A 20,258-nucleotide genomic window follows, 5' to 3' on the forward strand; every position below is an offset into this window, starting at 1 on the left:
GGAGACCAACTGGTCCTCAGTATCTTCTGTGGGCGTGGCTTGGGAGGCACTTAAGACTGTTCTTAGGGGTAGGATCATACAGTATGCCTCATTCACCAAAAAATCCAAAGCACGAGAACTCGTGGAGTTGGAAGGAAATATTAAAAGTGCCGAGGCAGAGCTGAAGCGCCGAATGTCGTCTGATGGTCTCAGAGAATTGACCCGATTGAAATACAGATATAATACTATTTTGTCACGGAAAGTGGAGTTTTGGTTGTTCAGGGCAAGACAGTCATACTTTGAGTCAGGGGACAAAGCAGGGAAGCTTTTGACTAGATATATAAAGCAGAGAGAGTCTTTTTCTACAATTCCCTCAGTGAAATCTACTGGTGGTGAAATATTTACCTCAGCCATTGATATTAATAATGCCTTTAAAGAATTCTATCTTGATCTCTATAGTTCCATATCTTCATCTACTGATGAAGATATTAGAAACTTTGTGGAACCATTAGACCTCCCTAAACTGACGAATGATCAAAAAAACTCTTTTGATTCTGAGATAACCTTGGAGGAACTTGACGAGGTAATTAAGTCCTTACCTACAGGCAAGGCTCCGGGGCCAGATGGTTTTGCCACTGAATTTTTTAGATCTTATGCTACAGAACTGGCTCCACTTTTGTTAGAAGTTTATTCTGAATGGGAAGCTTCCGCCAACCATGACACAAGATCAGTCTGATTCTTAAAAAAGACAAAGATCCAAATGAGTGTAAAAGTTACCGTCCAATTTCCCTGATCCAGCTTGATGTAAAAATTTTGGTTAAAATATTGGCTAACCGATTAAGTAAAGTTATGACATCTCTTACACATATAGATCAGGTGGGGTTTATTCGAGGTCGTAGCTCTTCTGATAATATTAGGCGTTTCATTAATATCATGTGGTCAGTGGCGAATTATCAGACTCTGGTCGCTGCCATCTCACTTGATGCCGAAAAGGCGTTTGATATGGTAGAATGGGATTATCTTTTTAAGATTTTGGAAATGTATGGGTTCGGGAGTACGTTTATTGGTTGGATCAAGTTACTTTATAGACACCCTGTAGCAGCAGTACAAACAAATGGATTAATTTCAGATTATTTTACTCTGGATAGGGGCACTCGTCAGGGTTGCCCTCTTTCCCCATTATTGTTCTGTCTTGCCCTGGAACCATTAGCAGCCACAATAAGAAAAGAGGATGATTTTCTAGGGGTGACAGCGAGAGGCGTGGCGCATAAGCTTCTGCTTTATGCAGATGATATTTTATTATTCATCTCTGACCCTACTAAATCTATGCCTTGCCTCCACAGAATTATTCATTCCTTTTCCAAATTCTCAGGATACAAAGTCATCTGGTATAAATCCGAAACTTTGTCTTTGACAGCGTACTGTCCAGTAACGGCCTTCCAGCCAGGCGCCTTCCAGTATTTGTGCATTTTAAGTATTTGGGCATTTTATTCACAACAAATTTGTCTGATTTAGTCAGAGTTAATTTTGACCCTTTAATAAAAAGGTTTTCGAGCGATGTAGACAGGTGGGCTTCATTACATTTATCGATGATTGGGAAGGTTAATGTTATTAAAATGAACTGTATTCCAAAATTTAACTACTTGCCACAGTCTCTCCCACTAGATGTCCCCCTCTCTTATTTCAAGCAATTTGAGAGCATAGCGGTCTTTCATTTGGAGTGGTAAGTGCCCCAGATTACATTTCAATAAGTTACATAGGCCGATTGACAAATGTGGGCTAGGCCTACCCAAGATTTTGTTTTATTATTATGCATTCGGTCTCAGACATTTGGCTCATTGGTCGCTTCCACCTGAAAGAGCCCCTCCCTGGTTCTGCATTGAACAAGAACTTCTTGCCCCTATTTTGCCATTGCAAAGCCTTTCCATCAAACTAAATAGAGAAGTTAAATCACACCCTGTTATTTCACATTTGCACTCAGTATGGACAAAAGTGTCCAGAGTATTTAATTCAGATATTTATCTAAAAGTTGCCTCGAGCCTATGGCTAAACCCCAAACTATGCATTAATAAGTCCCCTTTTTGTTGGTCAGAGTGGATTGCAAGGGGGATTAATTCACTCGGTGATCTTTATGAGAGTGGTGTGATGAGATCCTTTGAAAATCTGGTTCAATATTTTGGGATCCCCAGATCTCAGTTTTTTAGGTATCTTCAGTACGCCACTTGCTCTGTACTATTTTTGGGAATAGCATACACCCCCCTAAAGCAGCAGATACTCTAGGAGAGGTGATTTCTGCTTTTGGAAAGGGCCATGAGGCATCAGTGTATTACTCCTTATTAATTCAGAGTCTGGGGGACGGAGTCTCAACCACTCTCAAGAGATTATGGGAGAAAGATTTAAACCTGGAATTGGAGGAGGGAGAAGTGGCTAGGATTTTAAAAAACATAAAAACTGCATCGAGAGATGCAAGGGTGCACCTTATACAATTTAAGATTTTACATCAGTTCTATTGGACCCCCTCTAAATTGTATAGGCTTGGTCTTAAAGACACACCCACCTGCTGGCGATGCCAATCAGAGGATGGAGACATGGCCCATGTTTTTTGGTGGTGTGCTGAGATTCAGGAATTTTGATTGAAGGTACAGAGTGTTGTGTGTGACGTGTTGGGCATTCGGATTTCATTTTGCCCCAGTTGTGTTTTGGGTGATGGGGTGGTCATCGACGTAGGTGACAAATACATAAACAATTGGGTCCTCACCAGTGTGATGATAGGCAGGCAGATTGTTTTAAGGGGTTGGAAGTCGGTGGGAGCACCCTCAATTCGGGAGTGGTGCGAGGAGATGGGAAGGGTGGCAGCCTTCGAAGAGGTAACGTGTAGAAGGCTGGGGATATGGGATTCTTTTATTGGGAAATGGGGTAGATATTTGATGTTTTTGGGGGGCTCTCGGAGTGGGTCTGCGGAGAGAGAGGTATAGTTTAGAGTTGTATGTTTATTATATGTGTATATGTATGTATGTATATATATATATATATATATATATATATATATATATTTATTTATTTTTTATTCTCTGTATATGTGTGTACTTATGTAAGACCACTGGGATGTTTGTTTGGGGTCGGGTGGGGTTCTTGATTGGGGAGGAGAAGTAGTGGGAGTTAATGTTGATTCATTGTATATATGTTTTGTTTTTCTTTGCTTTGAAAAATCAATAAAAATGTTAATCACAAAAAAGTGGCTTTTTCTTTGCAATTCTTCCCATAAGGCCTGCACCCTTGAGTCTTCTCTTTACTATTTTACATGAAACTGGTGTTGAGCAGATAGAATTCAATGAAGCTGTCAGCTGAGGACATGTGAGGCATCTATTTCTCAAACTAGAGACTCTGATGTACTTATCCTCTTGTTTAGTTGTACATCTGGGCCTTCCACATCTCTTTCTGTCCTTGTTAGAGCCAGTTGTCCTTTGTTTTGAAGACTGTAGTGTTCACCTTTGTATGAAAGCTTCAGTTTTTTGGCAATTTCAAGCATTCATTCCTCAATACAATTTCTTTTTTGCAATTTCTTTTTTGCCATTTTTGACCTAATATTGACCTTAAGACATGCCAGTCTATAGCATACTGTGGCAACTCAAAAACAAACACAAAGACAATGTTAAGCTTCATTTAACAAACCAAACAGCTTTCAACTGTGTTTGATATAATGGCAAGTGATTTTCTAGTACCACATCAGCAATTTAGCATGATTACTCAAGGATAAGGTGTTGGAGTGATGGCTGCTGGAAATGGGGCCTGTCTAAATTTGATCAAAAATGACATTTTTCAAATAGTGATGGTGCTGTTTTTTACATCAGTAATGTCATGACTATACTTTGTGATCAGCTGAATGCCACTTTGGTGAATTTAAGTACCAATTTCCTTACGAAACAGCAAAATCTGTACATTATTCCAAACTTTTGGCCGCCAGTGTATATAAACATACACCGATCAGCCACAACATTAAGATCACCTGCCTTATATTGTGTAGGTCCCCCTCATGCCGCCAAAACAGCACCAACCCGTATCTCAGAATAGCATTCTGAGATGATATTCTTCTCACTATAATTGTACAGAGCGGTTATCCGAGTTACCGTAGACTTTGTCAGTTCGAACCAGTCTGGCCATTCTCTGTTGACCTCTCTCATCAACAAGGCATTTCCATCCACAGAACTGCCGCTCACTGGATGTTTTTTTGTTTTTAGCACCATTCTGAGAATTCTAGAAACTGTTGTGCATGAAAATCCCAGGAGATCAGCAGTTACAGAAATACTCAAAACCAGCCCATCTGGCACCAACAATCCACGTTCCAAATCACTGAGATCCCATTTTTTCCCCATTCTGATGGTTGATGTGAACATTAACTGAAGCTCCTAACCCATATCTCAATGATTTTATGCACTGCACTGCTGCCACATGATTGGCTGATTAGATAATCGCATGGATGATTGTTGGTGCCAGACGGGCTGGTTTGAGTATTTCTGTAACTGCTGAGGGGGACCTACACAATATTTAGGCAGGTGGTCTTAATGTTGTGGCTTATCGGTGTATATATATATTTGGGTGTAGTACTGAAGTGGGTGTAATGGGAGCCAGCTGGTACGTGATAGCTGTGCAGTATGTGTTAACGTCACTCCCCTGGCCTCAAGAGGCACACTAGCGACTGACACCAGGGGCTGTAGCCTTTAGCCTCCTATTTAGCATGCCCACCTTCCATGCCGGAGACACCAGTTCAAATACCGCTTGGATTTTGTATGGATGTGGAACTGATGTCTTTAACACAGTCAGTGCATCACTGTGGGCTGGATTTTCAACTCAAATGGGACGGCTGGAGTTTTGCTAGATATACTGTATGTCTGCATGTGCATGTATATGTTTTCGCATGACCCAGAGTATACACTAGGACAGGGGTCGGCAACATATGGCATACGTGCCAAGGGGTAATCACTGGGATTCCAGCAACGGCGAGAGTGGAGATGACTATTTTATTTATATAAATTCTGCACCTGCATTCCAATCTACATCTTGATGTAATCCTTCCTCATGCTCACGCTGCATGTTTTCATGAGCTGAATGGGAGGCTAAACAAAAAGTTAAAATGTGACGAGACTGCAGTATACCCAACAGACTCAAGCAGCGCATGCAAACCATTCATGCATCACGAGCCGACAGCGCTTCACTTTTGGTTAATCACGTGAGTAAACGCGCCTGCTCTAATTCGGTCAGGCTATGTGGATGACAGCCTACATTCCGTGTTTCATTTGTTTCTTTTTGCTTTCAGAACAACATGTGATGCAATAATGAAAACACCACTATCAATCCTTGAGATTTCCAACCCAGCATAGAGGTACACCCTCCTTAAACCATGGTCACACTCAAAATTACTTTAAATGATTAAAAGAGAAAACATAAACCCATATCATGTGGTAAAAAATCTGAGTCTAATCAAAATATAAATGAAACCTGGAAATAAAGTTTTAGGATTTTGCAGGTGTGATTCACCGAAAAGGGCTAAATAGTTGATCGGCTTGTGAAGCGCGAATTGGCTGTGCGTCGGCACAGCCATTGACCAGGAAAATAAAAAATGGCACTCCATGTCAAAAAGGTTGTGACCCCTGCACTAGGACTAGGTCATTTTAAGTTTACCATTTGTTTCGATCAGGGCATATCATTATTAATTTGTTCTAAAAAGTTTAAAGAAATGTCCTGGTTACACTCTGAGATGAATGCTTGGCTCTCAAAAAGATTCATAGCCTATATATTTGGCTTAAAAACAATTACCTTATTTAGAGAACAAATGAGAGAGTTCATTGTACATCTGGACACAATGAGACAATAGATAGCACTGTGAAAATATCTCAGTTTTGGTGCATAGGATACAGTCTTAACATTCTCTGTTCCATCTTTAAATAACATTATATATCGAACATACGTGAACAAAACATCGATGGAAAGGTCCTACCTTAACTGTGCGGTGGTGTTTTTTGGAGGGGTGACAGCACATGTTGCCGGTGTTACAGCAGCCTGTACAGCGTTTCACCTCCACACACGGAGGCCATATTAGGAAGTTTGCAGCGGTGGGATCCACTTGACTGCGGGGGATCTCGTAGATCACTGTTCGTGTCTTGCACATGGCTGGCACCGCCTCCTCTACTGGACACAATAAATGAGGGAGTGTCATTATGCATGAAATAAAAGAATAAACTGCAATCAAGTAAAGACATAGAATATTGGAAATTCAAGAGATTCCTTAATTAATTAGCTTAAGCTACAAATCAAATTACAAATGAAATATTTAGAAGATGTGGAAATGAAGTATAATTTCTGCACACCTAGTGTAATAAAATGGAATAGCAAAACCCATGACTATTTTTCCACCCCAAGATAGTCCCACTCCAAACTCATGCCATTAGTCAAGCCAATATTGCAATGAAAGGGTACCATGATTTTTAATATGTACTGTGATAGTACCATGGTATTCTTTGAAGTACCTTGGAGTATCATGCAAAACCATGGTGATCATTCAGTATCGTGGCTTTACAGTACCATTTGATACATCACATGGCACTGCAACAGTACTTTTTGGGTTATATAATCTAAGCATGACAAAACTGCCTCTTTGTCCATGTGCTTCTCTGTTGCTGATGCCACCCAGCCAAACAAAAATGCCCCTTACGACTACATTAGTGCCAAATATTAAAGAGGGTTTTTAATATTTGTGAGCCTCCGTATTTACTTAGCCAAAAATAAGGGAGACCACAGCGTCGAGATAGCCATTCGATCCCAAAGTTTAGATGCTATGAGAGCAACAGTTGTAACAAAAATGTCACACAGCTATTCTGAGGCCTGAACAGTTTTCTGTGTGTGCTCGAGTGATCAGGACGTACAGAGGGGCTAAACATCCCGACATGCACACAGGGATTGAAAAGGAAAGGAACAGTGAATGTCATTGCACTCTGTGTGCCTGTCTGAACTGTGTTCAGTTCAACGAGCTGTGACATGAACTTTGAATGTTTGGAATTTCCTGGCTCAGATACGTTTTGACCTCGCATGTAGCACCAATAAAAATACTCTCGCGTACAATCAAATAATGAAGCACCCTCCAGTCATTGAGATTTCCTAAATAAAAGTGACATCCCTGCTTTTTATGCACTCGATATTGGATTCGCACCAACCTGTCGATTATGTAACAAAATTTTGACGATACTATTATTGGGTGAGTTGAAGGGTGTATCAAATGGTTTGTGTGTGCATACAGCATGCACAATATCAGAGCTGATATATTTTGACAGTTCACAAATGACTTGCCAATTAAATGCTTAAAGGAATATTCCGGGTACTAAAATCATGTTAACACACATATTGTTTACGTCTCGTGGCTATACTTTTGAAACGTTGAATATTGTAACATTTTAAATAAGACAAGTCTTACCAACACTCCTCTTCCGTCTGTAAGACAGCTGGTGACTCTTCAGATCTGAGGAGTCCGTCTGATATGGGTGATGATTCTTCTGATGGTGTCTCTGTTTGACCTCCTCAATCACCTCATTTCCAGGACCTCATCAAAACACAGGTTCTCCATATTACTTTCAAGTTACACAGCAAAAAGTTAGAAATCACTTTTTCCCTTTTAAAGCCAACTTGAATCCACAATGAAGCTATTCAAAGTCTTCATTGGATGCCCTGGAGCCTGTAGAGGCGAAATGACACTGATGTGAGTGGCTGCTGGATGGCTTCACCAAAGCATTAAATAATTTCCTTCTTCAGACGTATGCAGAAACTAATTTCTTGACAAACAATGGCGGCTTTATTCACTAGCTTAATTGGAAATTCACCATGACGGATTTTTGGAAGAACTATGTCATATTGGGCCTGGATATGGCTGCAAAGATTGTATTATGTACAACAGACAAGCACAAAGAACAAATATGAACTTCTGACAACCTCTAGCATAGTTTTGCCACTGGCACGAATGTGTAAGACAACCATTTTGCACTATTTAAAGAGGAGGATGGGCTGTAGGTCACTTTATACAAAATCAGTTTAGTTATCATGTACTGTTTAAACAACTGATAGCTCATATAATTGTTAAGTTACATTAGTATAAACATATGAATTAGTAGTGTTCCATAACTGATAACGAAGTGTGTACCATCCATTATCCAAGTATGATGTGCTTTCCATGTGTAAATTTCACTCAGTCCAAAAGAAGACAACCCTTAATAAGGTAAGTAAATGTCAATATCATGTATGCATCTAGCATTTTGAAAGTGTTTGAAAAGAGTTTGCCCTTATCAGTCTCCCTGTGAAACAAGACATCACTTCCTTTTATTCCTACAGATCTAAACTAGATGTAGTGACTGGTATACACACTATTGGGGGTAGGCATCCAGGTAAGTATATAACAGAACTAAGTTTTTAAATTTTCTGTAGAAAATGTAAGTGGTGCTTGCATATCCAAAAGTCACGGCCACGTGTGTTGCTAGGGTGGTTGCCAGGGCATCGCTAAGGTGTTCCGAGTGGGTTTCAGCATTTTGCAATGCAGTTGCAAATGGGTGATTAGTGGTTGTTTACTGGCCAAGTCAAAAAAACTCACCATTAAGTCTCCACGATATTTAAGTCCATCAATGTAAATCTAAGGAATTTCTTTGCCTGTTTTATCATCTGCCAGAAGAAAACCATAAGTCGGTTTGCTTACAAAAGGAATATCACATTTTTCACAAGCTGCACAATTTGAGGTATCTTTCAAAGGCCATAGAATACTTTGATTGAATGCATCCGTACAGGCTCACAGTCAAAAGTGTATCCTTTGAAAGGCTAGAGCGCTCGACTGTGCACAAGATGTAAAGGCACTCAAAAAACAAAGTACACCCTAGCCTCAAGTATGAACAGTGGTTATAGTGATTGCCTTTGCAAACATTACTAATAAGTGATTTAACACAGCAACAAAAACAAACAAAAAAACTATATGAAATAATAAAATGATGAGTGTAATTAATGAATTAATTCCAGAGAGATAAAATACCGAAGGAAATCAGAAGTTGCCACTACAGTGACAACAACTATCACAGTCTTTATCTGACATTGTTCTATAAGGTATTTTAGTTCCGTTTAGTTTAACCAAGCATTTAATGCAGTTAAACTTCAAACTATATCGGACTTGCCAGAAGAACTGCACCCAGTGCTGAACGATGAGGGTGGGTCATTCAGGAATGCAGAGAGAGAGAGAGAGCACCCAAGCACACTCTCTGAACTTAAAAGACTGCATGACCACACACAGTTCTGAAGCAGGAAACACAAGTGACATGTAAACAAAAGCGCTACTCTGTTCTACGTCTCTAGCTCTTCTCATCTTTCCCACCAAATGGAAAGCCTTTGTTTTTAAGTTGCTTTCAGACTCAGTCAAAGACGAAGCATTGACCCACAGAGAGAGAGAGAGAGAGAGAGAAAGAGAGAGTTCAGTATTTGATCCAGCAAAACACACCTTATCTCATGTTCAGATCAAAACTCAACTCTTGTTATTATGTCTCAACAACACAAGAAAATTAACTGGAAAATGTACTACTGTAAAAGTGCACTTAAAGGAATAGGTCACCCCAAACATTTTGTCAACATTTACTCGCCCTCATTTAATTCCAAACTTGTGTGTGCAACCACAAATGAGATTTCAATAGCTGCAGCAGAAGGGAAGATTGGGATTTGGAATACAGTGGATGAAACGTACTGGCAAATTATATGGCGCTTTATGTTTTTTGGTCCTTTTGGAGATCGACAGCCTCTGGTCATAATATTAGTGGTTGAACGACATCTATATCTAGAGATAAGGGTGGCCAGTGGCCATATAATACAGAAATATGCTGAGTATTTTTCTTTTATTTTCCAGTTAAAATTATCCTTAAAACAAAAACTACTTGAGAAGCAGACATGACATAAAATATTAAGTCTTGTTTTCAGAGAAATTTAATGAAATTTGGTGGGGTTTATGCTTGAAGCAAGAAAAAACAATCTGTACTATCAAAATTACCAAATATCGTCCAATTAATCAGAATGGCTGATATATTGGTCAATAATTACACTAAATGCTTTCATTAATTGGAAAACACTAGCCGTGAATATTCTGCAAAATATCTCCTTTTGTGTTCAACAGAGGAAAGAAAGTCAGGTGAGTACTGTAAAAATCATTTTTGGTGAGCTATTCTTTTAACTCCTCTGCTCACTTTGAAACAGACACATTTTCATTAAGTATCATTTGGCAGGTGATTTTTATCCACATTACCTGCTTAAATTACAGGTCCAATTCTACTTGCAGCTACCTGGATTTACGCACCTTTCTCACTATTGCACAATGATTATGAAAGCATTCTTCCAGTAACTGTGTAAATTACTGGGTCTGAACTTATAATCTTTGCATTACCAGAGCAGATCTTAACCACTAGGCCACCGTCATCAAAAACCCTCTTCATTTTACATGTCACTCATGAGCTGCTTTCAACTATACCTTTCCTTCATCTCTAACTGTGAGTGCTTTCTCTGAATGAATTACAAAGGAGAGCATTAGCCCTTCTTCATGGATTGACAGCTGTCCTTTCATTCAACAAAAGAAGGTCCCTCAACCTGTGATGTTTTCTTTTGGACGTGAAAGCGCAGGGCGACAGGAGAGGCAGACAGATGGACAGAGATAAGTTAAAAGGGTTCGGGCGGTGTAGAACAAGTGCAGCCTGTTCCAGGTGAGTGGAGAGGGCACGCGCAATGACCTCACTGAAAGAGAGACACCATTTCCTCCCTAATTCACTGTCACTGCTTTCATGACCTCTAATTATACATCCATTAGTGCGATATCCATATCTGTGCCTTCCTCCTCTCATCATACTCTCCTCATATAGATAGTTGACAAGATTAGCACTCTGATCTGAGGGATAACAGTCCGTTATTGCTTCCCAAATGAGACTAATCAGAATAGAAAACAGGAAAACACATGATAATTGCATAAACACTAACGATATAAATGATTGCACAAAACAATGTTGATGTCAGCTGGGCAATGTAGACGCAGCTCCCAGTCTTGTCCTAAAACAACAGTAATATAGACCTAAAACCTTTCACAATCAAGTATTTAATGCTTAAAGTAATCGATTTAAACAAGGAATAAATAGTTAGACCTTAGCTTAGTACTTTAGTTTTTTTTTTTTTTTTTTTTTTTGCAAGTTAAAGCTGAAGTGTGTAATTTCTGAAACACTAGCATCACCAGATGCAATTGCAAAAATGATGACTCCTGAACACTCCCCCAGTCTTCCATTAGGTTGAAAGTTCTTTAGCTAAAATGAGTCTATGCTTACTGAAATTGTAACCACTGCCTCAAGTCGCCAAAGCGTGAAGTGTTTTTGAATGTATAGGCAATATGTGAGCTCCAGTTTTTGGGTGAAATCTCCACATGGTGGTGCCAAAAGCGAGTTGTAAAGCGAGTTGTTTTTAGTTGTAAATTATTTAATACAGCAAAGAGAAATACATATTTAATTAACTCTACCATCTAAAACCCAACCCAATGTGGAGGAAATGTGTAATCAGTGTTGCCATGTCCTCTTATTATAAGTGACTTTGGGCTTGTTTTTTTCATTAAGTCGCTTATAAATTTGGGAAGTCGCAGGTTGCGGTTTTTTGGGCTTGCTGATGCTTGGGTTCCCAGAGCACAATATACTGCAACCCACCACTAATAACAGCTGCCAAATAACCCCATCTATATCAGTGGTGTCAAACACACGGCCAGTGGAAGACGGACATGTGACGGGATTCCGCACTTGCTGTCTCTTTTCATCTAAAACTGGGTCTGTGAGTGACAGGGCAGGAAATATAAAAGGAGAATATTACGGGTAAAAGTTTATTCATCCAGTGTTTTTAAGTCACTGATTGGTTAACCAGATATAATACATTAATATAGATTTGTTTCGACCAGAGTTTGGCGGAGAAGCAGACCTGAAATTAAAATTATTTGTGTAATTTTTTTATTCAACCCTTAGTTTGTGATCACATTCGTTTTCAGCTGGTTAATTACAGCTAAAGTTGGGGTTCCCAGCCATTTTGACCTATGAATTTCATCTTGCTGGTCACTGACAAGTGGCATCTCCCTTCAGTCATTTTTGCATGGGCTCGAGCTTGTTTACCTTGCCTTGAGGTGCGGCTGGAAGCGCACTGCTTCTGCAGCATAAGAAAACAAGGATCCCACATCGAAACCAGGAGGTAATCGCATTCATCACTGATTAGGCTTCTTAGGTTGCATTTTCACTCTAGTATTACATTTTTACTCCACTGATGGTTAGGTTTGGGGTTTGTCTTGGGGGGTACAGTTTATAAAATATGCATTCCTCATCACTGTATTACACCCTGTACAGCTGAAAACAACTCGCTCCACAACTTGTTTTTGGCGCCCCTCTGTGGACATTACACCCGGAAAATTGTGCGCACACTTGCCCATACACCCAAAAAAACTTACCACTTTGGCCACTGTGTGTTCAAAACTTTGGCCACTGTGTGTTTGGCCAGTGTTTCGAGTTTCGTGAGAAGAAAAGTCAACCAACTGTTTCTGATTTCATTTTGAGATAAGTCTTGAATAGTTTTCTTATAGCTGTCTCTGCATATTAATCTGGGATAGAAGAAAGTAGCCTATATTTGACCAATAAAAAAGTACACACATCATTTTTAAGTCCTCTATCTCTCACTTTTAATTTTATTTAACTGACATTTTTACAGTCTGCCCTGACTTTCAAGTGCTGAAAATACACCATCGCTGGCAACGTCAAGTTTGATTAGTCTGCTGGTGTCTGTTGGACAGATTGATTTATGTCGAGACCAATAATAATTAGATTACTACAGTACTATCTAAGCATTTTATCTATTTTAAACATGTATGCTAATTCTTTTATGAGCACATAGTATGTAAAAACCACTATAATATTTCATAAATTCTATTATCATAATTATATGAGTATATAATATATATGTGTGTGTACACATATTATATGACCAATAGTAGAGCCAAAAAGACAAAATAACAATAAAGCGCAAGTGTCACCAAGCGGGTAAATTGCTGCAGTAAATTTTAATTAGTTTGGGTTAATTTTCTATGAAAGCTTCAAAGGAAACCCTGCGTTTGATATATTACGAGTGCCTGTGTAAATATCAGTTCAACATGGAGATGGCTTGTTTTAGTGATCCCCATCATTTTTTCCAAACTAAAAGAGGGTGACGAAGACACAGAACAAGGAAAACAAGATATTTAAAAGCCTTGAAGTCTGAAGACTGTATAGGCTTGTACTTTGAACAGTTTTATCTGTACAGCATTGATAGGTAGAGACAGACAGACTGATTGATTGATTGATTGATTGATTGATTGATTTGTTTGTCTGTACTTCCCACATTAATTTTACTGTAAGTACAGAGGATGTCGGAAACACTCCTGTTCCACCATTGAATGCCCTGAGGACTTTAAACCAAACATCTATTCTGCTGTGGAAGCATGTATTTATGATATGTGCAGACACTCTCTTATCATTATTCTTTCCACGTTCACCCCGTCCTCCTGCACACCTATCACACCTATGGTCTCACCAAAGAAACCAGACTGGTTACACTCATACCCCAAATTACACTCTCTTGCATGTTTTCTTTGTGTAATTACCTTTTGCTTGTGGTAATTTGCTTATAAATGAAATCACAGTGGGCAAATGAAACCACTTGCGGACTGCTTAAGTATAGGAGCAACCTTCCAGTTGGCTGTGAAGTAAGATACATGTAGTGCTATAAAAACAAAAACAATCTGTGAAAAACTATTTATGACTCTCTGCCCATTGGCCAGGATAAAGGGTACCTATAAATTGCTTTGTGCCACTCATAAAATGCAGCTTCGTTACTTTGTGGGATATGCCCAGTTAGACCACAGCAACTAAAATAAACACCTGTAAACAGCCATGCCATATAGCACATGAGATAAGTTATTGAACAAAGTCCACAGAGGTGTCAAGAAGACAATCAGACTTTACCTGGGGAATTTACCTCCAGTAGCCGCTGGAGGTCGCTGATGCTGTTGATTTCGCTGTGCGACAGTCTGTCTATGAAGTCTTGAGGGATTGGGAATTCCTTCTAGCAACACACACACACACACACACACACATACACACACACACACACACACACAAGGGGTAAAAGAATATCCGTAAAGGAATTTAAGACATTCATTATGACGTAGCACCATGCATTATGACGCAATGGCATGCATTATGACTTTGAAGTGTCGCTGCGCGTTGCGCTCACCACACAGGTGCATCGGTGCGCTGAGCGCAAAAGCAACACAGTAATTATTTTCACCGTAAACTGAAAGTATTCAAATAAAAATGCCAAACAAACGCTTTACATGTTTCACAGAACAGCTGATCTCCTTATCACCTGTTCATCCGCAGCCACAATTGCTCATTATAGTCGGACGTCTGAAATTCATGTATAACATTGGTAGAATATTGGTTTTAAAAATTCAACTTGAATATCGTGTTTTAAACTAATAACACTGGCTAATTTGACATTCTGAGTTGATGCTATAAAAAATAAATAAATAAATAAATAAAAATGTGTGGAACTGAGATAATTTCATGATTCCCTCTAGGGAAATTAGAGTAGAAAGTCAATACATTTGACCTCAATATTGGACATTAAAACTACACCAATATAATAGTTTTTATGTCTTAGGCTCTTATAGCCAAACACTGGAATGAGGGAAATTGCACAAAAACAACACTGAACATTTTGAGGAATCTTGGGCACTGACCTCACCTAAATGGCCTGCTCCAATGTGACCAAAACCATAAATTATGGTGTATTGTTTTGGCTATAACAGCGTTGTTTATTCCAAGCAAGCTTTTTGTAAAATATTTGCCACTTTACCTCAGCAGTTGCCAGCAGAAGGGGCGAAATAAAGACCAGAAACCAGCAGAATAAGGTTCTCATCTCCTTCCAATGTCAGTTTTACACCCAATAAGAAATATGAAGACTGTAGGAGCCTTGGAGTCGCTCCTGAGCGCAAGGAGTCCAGAACCATACCTTGTAAAGATCTCACTTTAAATGACCCGAACCACCAGCTCAAGTCTACAGGAGACAATCCAAACTGAAGGAAGCTGGTAGTGATCCAGTCAAAGTCCTGGTATTGGTCCACTGCGTCCTGTATACTGAATCTCAAAAGTAATTTAACTTGCACAAATTCTTCATGACAATCCAATCCAAAGATTGCACCCCTTATAAAGAGTCAAATTCAAGGAGAAATTCCAATGCAATAAAGTTATTATTAAAAAAAAATATATATATATATATATATATATTGATATATGCTATAACAACTGCCAGACTTAAGTTTCTTGACATAAGTTCAGTATTGGAGTCCATGCAGCTCAAAGTGGATCTTCAAGAAGTAGGTCGTCATGAGGTGGTAGTACAGTACAATCCCAGGTTAGTATCCTTGAACAGAGTTGAGGAAAAGCTGAAGGGAAGCGCTCAGGGTTTGTCTTGTTCAGAGAGGCTCGTGCACTGAATGCTGTCTCATGCATGTGTGATCTGCGGAATATATGCGCCTCCCTCGCGCTCCAGTAATCACCGATCACCGCTCGAGGAGCCGGTTGGTTGGAGCTTTATGTGAAATTTAACCCTTCAACCCCTCATCGTGGCACTTGAATGTACAAATGAGTTTAGAGTAAGCGGTGACTGAAATTTCCCTCATTAACACAATTTTCCTGTACGACGGTTACAATTGGATTTTGAACACTAAAAAATAACATTAAAGCATAATAAAATTATAAAAGCACCTTGCACCAAGTACAGCCACATAGCGAATTCCCTGCGCAGTCTAAAGGTATCAGTATAACTTATTTATTAAGCAAAATGTTTATATAATTTCAAGTAGCCTATTATTAGTTTTTCTTTCACACTTGGCAAGGTTCACAATTATATCATAATGTAGGCCTAATATATTTTTAAGCAATAAAGTGAGAAGCTAGTGGAAGCTAAATGGCGTTATTAGGCTCGGTGTACTAGCTGCGGAGTGATTATTGACTATATCGATGACTATATTCGATAAAACATGGCCCAGAGTATTGTATTTCTTTAGTAAAACAAAAGATTACCCCATTCTACTAATATTTAGGACACAAATTTGCATTAAAATATACTTTTTCAACACAAATTCCTTAAGTACCATCCTTCCGCTAGAAGATATAGTCCCTTAACGGCAGGGGCGGTTCCAGGACGTTTTTACAGTGGGGGCAGTGGAGCCACAGGGTCTGATTATGTGGTAGCATGGGGGGAGGGGGGGGGAGTCTGTGAGTGGGGAGGCAATGCGGGGGTCAGGCCCCCCTCCCCCAGTGTTATATTGTCCGACCGGGGCGGAGGAGTCTGTGAGTGCATTGCAACAAAAATAGTTAGCGATGGTGAACAGGCGTTTCACATAGAAGCCCTATTGAGTATTTTAGCACGGCTGAAACGTTGCTTTGGCAGTCAGCACCCAGGACCGGAACTATCTTTTTTATAATATTTGATCAAAATATAGCTACACAAAAGTGTACTACAATACAACATTTTTTCAAAAAATGCAATCACATCCAATCACAGTGGAGATTAAAGGTGCTGTAAGCTATTTTTTTTTTTTTCATGGAAAAGTATGCAAAAAATGTTCCTACTCCCTTAAAGATATTAATGAAATAAGTGTCCTGAGATATCTCACTGGTCTCTGAGACAGCTGAAGACTTTGTAAACAGCAAACAAAAGTGTCTGCTGATCGCAGACACTGAAGCCTTTCACCTGTCAAACATTTTGCATGTTCTCAAAATTGTATTTTTGAAGCGGATCATTGAGGCTATATTTCATAATGTTTGTCAGTTAAGGGTGCTATTGTGCCACTGTTGAATTTGACAGCCACAGGAACAATAAATGCTGTTCTTTTGCTCGGTTTTGGTCTCAAAATTATCTTTGGAGGGCGGGGTTTTGGAATGAGGGGGCGTGGCTAATTCAACGGCTCAGTCACGTGAAAGCTTTAGAATGCTAAAATCGCATACAGCAACTTTAATTTGTTTATAGAACACTTGAAATGTTATGAAATAACACCTCTAATGCTAATTTTATACTCCACTGAGAGTTAGGTTTAGGTTTGGGGTTGGGGGATACAGTTTTTAAAATATGCATTCCTCTTCACTGTTTTACAGCCTGTACAGCTGAAAACAATTCGCTTCACAATTCCCTTTTGGTGCCATTCTATGAATATTACACCCAGAAAATCGAGTGCACACGTGCCCATATGCCCAACAACACTTACTGTTTTGGTCACTGGGGGCAGTGTTTGAAATTTCAGTAAGCGCAGACCGATTATAGCTAAAGAAAAGTCAACCTACTGTTTCCAGATTCACTGAGATTAGTCTGATCTACACTATATCACTATGACATCCCGGAGTGCATTTTACCCCAAGTGTGGAGGTCAAGGCCCACTCACCACTATATATATATATATATATATATATATATATACACACACACACACACACACACACACACACAGTATATGTACATTTTAATCAAAACCTTCTTCTGTTATTATTTTCACACAAATGATGTTGCTCCATCAATATTCAATAAAAATAAATTTGTTTTCAATACTGGTAAACTTTGTGACCAGAAAAAAAAAGCACATATCCTTAAGGCCTTAAGGGTTGGCCCCTCAGCCCTGTTGTACCCTAAAAAACACTATAAAAAATGAACCCCATGTTCATAAAGTTTCTTCATTTGTAATGAAATTGTACAATTGGTACTCCATTTTTACTTCTGCTTTCCTCAGAATTCTAAATGACGTGAGAAAATAATCCTGGAATCCAGATGTAATACTCACAACACAAAACTTTCTCATTACCTCATGTTTCATGCAGAGAAATGAGAAGAAGATGAGAGTAAGATGGAGAGTATGTGAGCAGAATCATTTGAGGAAGGAACAACAGGCAGAGAAAAGAGGAAATGAAACTTGAAGGATGCAATACAGGAACAGTAAATGCAGAATGAAATCATGAAAAGAGTGGAAAATGATGAAGTCTGAATGAATGAAGATTGACAACTACTCATCCTTTTTCTCAGCCATCTTAAATTCTCTGCTAATTTTGTTATTTTTGTACACATTTATTAACTCTCTAATGCATTGCTTTTTTTTACACCTGTCTTTATGTTTTCCCTTGATATGTTTCACTTTCATTAGTTTATGCACTTTATAGCAACTTAAGGTTTAAGAAAGGTGCTGTTTAAAAATGTTATTATTATGTTATTAGGAAAAGGTGGACTAGAATAACTGTAAAGGGAAAAGGAATAAAGTGAGCTGTCTGGCACCTGAGAGGGTTTCCCTGTCTCACACTGTTAAACAGCAGTTTCACTGGTAAATGTATGTTCCTAACAACATTATGCTCAATAAAGACTTTCACAGAAGCTGGCATGCAGTAAATGCAGCCATAAAACTGTGGAATATGTTCCACAAGAAGATGACTGTTTGTTTCCACAAGCTACATGTAGCTCACTGAAGGTGCATAAGAAAGACTGCATTATAGCTTCAAATATGTAAATGCCAATGTATTTATAATGACATAGTTCAGTTAGCTGGAAGTGAGCTGGAAAATTTGGAAGACAGACAGGCCGATAAATCTTAAAAATGTTTTAGATAGGATTTACTGTAATCGCACTGCACATAACACTCCCCTGTCTGCTTGAGATACAGTAGAAGGAGGTGGGCACCTCCTCCCTGCCATTACACCACTCGTTAGGCTATTTTTAACTTCACGTTTTATTTGGACAAACCATGCAACCAGTAAACAAAACACAACTTAACCTCCAGACAAACTGACACAGTCGTCAGACTGTAATGAAATCACAGTATGAGTCAGAGGTGAAGGATACTTGCCCATTTACTGTCAGTTTCTCCTTGAATTGAAACTAGCGGAGCTCCAGCTATTTACATTTTGTGATGACATGGCAGATTTGATAGATTTAAAGCTGACAGAATATCAGAACACATCTGAGGAGGACAAACACCTTACATTATAGTAGTGCAAACACAAACACGCACAGTTTATACAGAGGTAATTAAATGTTCAAAGGTATATTATTTTACTCCACCAAGGAATCTGACCTTTATACACTCTGTGTCAGCAATTTGCACTTCGACACTATCAAAGTGAAATAATTCATGCATGAAACTATTGCTTTTGCCAGCCCTTTTGTAAAGACTTTTTTCCTTGAAATTTACTGGGTAAATTTTTTATTTGAGCAAAGCCGTTACGCTAATTATTAAACATGGGCACATAACTGACCCTTCACTGTTTGTGCTACGGACACACCTCAAATCGCTACTTTTCTAAGTGATCTGATTTGAAAAATAGCTGAAAAAATTCCATAGACTTGCATCATACAGACATGGGGGTGGGCGTTTTAAGAAGCCACCAAACAACCACCAAGAATACCCTACTATTTTTGTTTTGTACTGCAACTGTAAACCCCATTTTCCCTTCAAGCCATCCAGGTGAGTCTGGATGGCTCATTTCTCAGTAAATACGGTGTGCTGGCCTCTTCCTATTAACTGCAGGATTAGCTCCAGTAATTGTGGTTCCAGGTCACGTGTATGGAGCAGAGACCAGGCGAGCTGGTTTGTAAGAGTGCTAGGGGAGGTGATGGTGGTGCAAGGCACCAGGCAGGTTCACTGATATGCCACTGTGGTCCCACAGCAGTTGACAGAAAGTGAGAATGATTTTCAATTGTGGTGGGGTGAGCTAGAGTCAAAGTGGTTGTGGCTTCAGGCCTCGAAGAGGTGTTTATTTAAAATAATAACAACAGAAAAAGGGGAATAAAGTGTCCAAAGGGGAAAGTGTCCAAAACAATGGGGAATCTGGCCTTCACGGTGCATGGGGCTATGTGCAGGAAAGGTAGTGCAGAGAGGATAAGGTCCAGGTGCAAGTGGGTGGGGTCCAGTGGCTGCACGCGCTCCCCTGGTAGGTTCCGAGGAGCGTGGGGCGGTGGCTCTTCTTGAGCTAATTCTAATTAGCTCTTCTAATTAGTGCCGGTGTTCTGACAATCTGTGCTACCTTCTCAGGATGTGCTACCAGCAGTAAAAACAGTGATGTGTAAAGCGAAAACATGGATAGCACAAGTCGAGAGGCATGGGAGAACCTGTCGGTATGTACTACAACAGCATG

At 39.4% G+C, this 20,258-nt stretch overlaps 1 protein-coding gene across 4 annotated transcripts in view; it reads right to left on the reverse strand.

Annotated features, from left to right (window-relative positions):
• LOC127450278 (platelet-derived growth factor subunit A-like) overlaps positions 1-15,596 on the reverse strand; it is a 37,571-nt gene extending 21,975 nt beyond the window's left edge. For 2 of the 4 annotated variants that reach the window (XM_051714248.1, XM_051714245.1), the window contains exons 1-4: positions 14,941-15,593; positions 14,046-14,145; positions 7,445-7,570; positions 5,975-6,165 (exon numbers count right to left, since the gene is read on the reverse strand). In XM_051714248.1, the coding sequence (XP_051570208.1) occupies positions 5,975-6,165; positions 7,445-7,570; positions 14,046-14,145; positions 14,941-15,003 (480 nt within the window). In that variant the 5' untranslated portion in view covers positions 15,004-15,593. Of the gene's footprint in view, positions 1-5,974; positions 6,166-7,444; positions 7,571-14,045; positions 14,146-14,940 lie in introns of all 4 variants that reach the window. The other 2 variants (XM_051714247.1, XM_051714246.1) reach the window with 2 other exon arrangements.
• Between the last annotated feature and the right edge of the window lie 4,662 nt (positions 15,597-20,258).

The sequence above is a fragment of the Myxocyprinus asiaticus genome, chromosome 13 (assembly GCF_019703515.2).
Source record: "Myxocyprinus asiaticus isolate MX2 ecotype Aquarium Trade chromosome 13, UBuf_Myxa_2, whole genome shotgun sequence".
NCBI lineage: Eukaryota > Metazoa > Chordata > Actinopteri > Cypriniformes > Catostomidae > Myxocyprinus > Myxocyprinus asiaticus.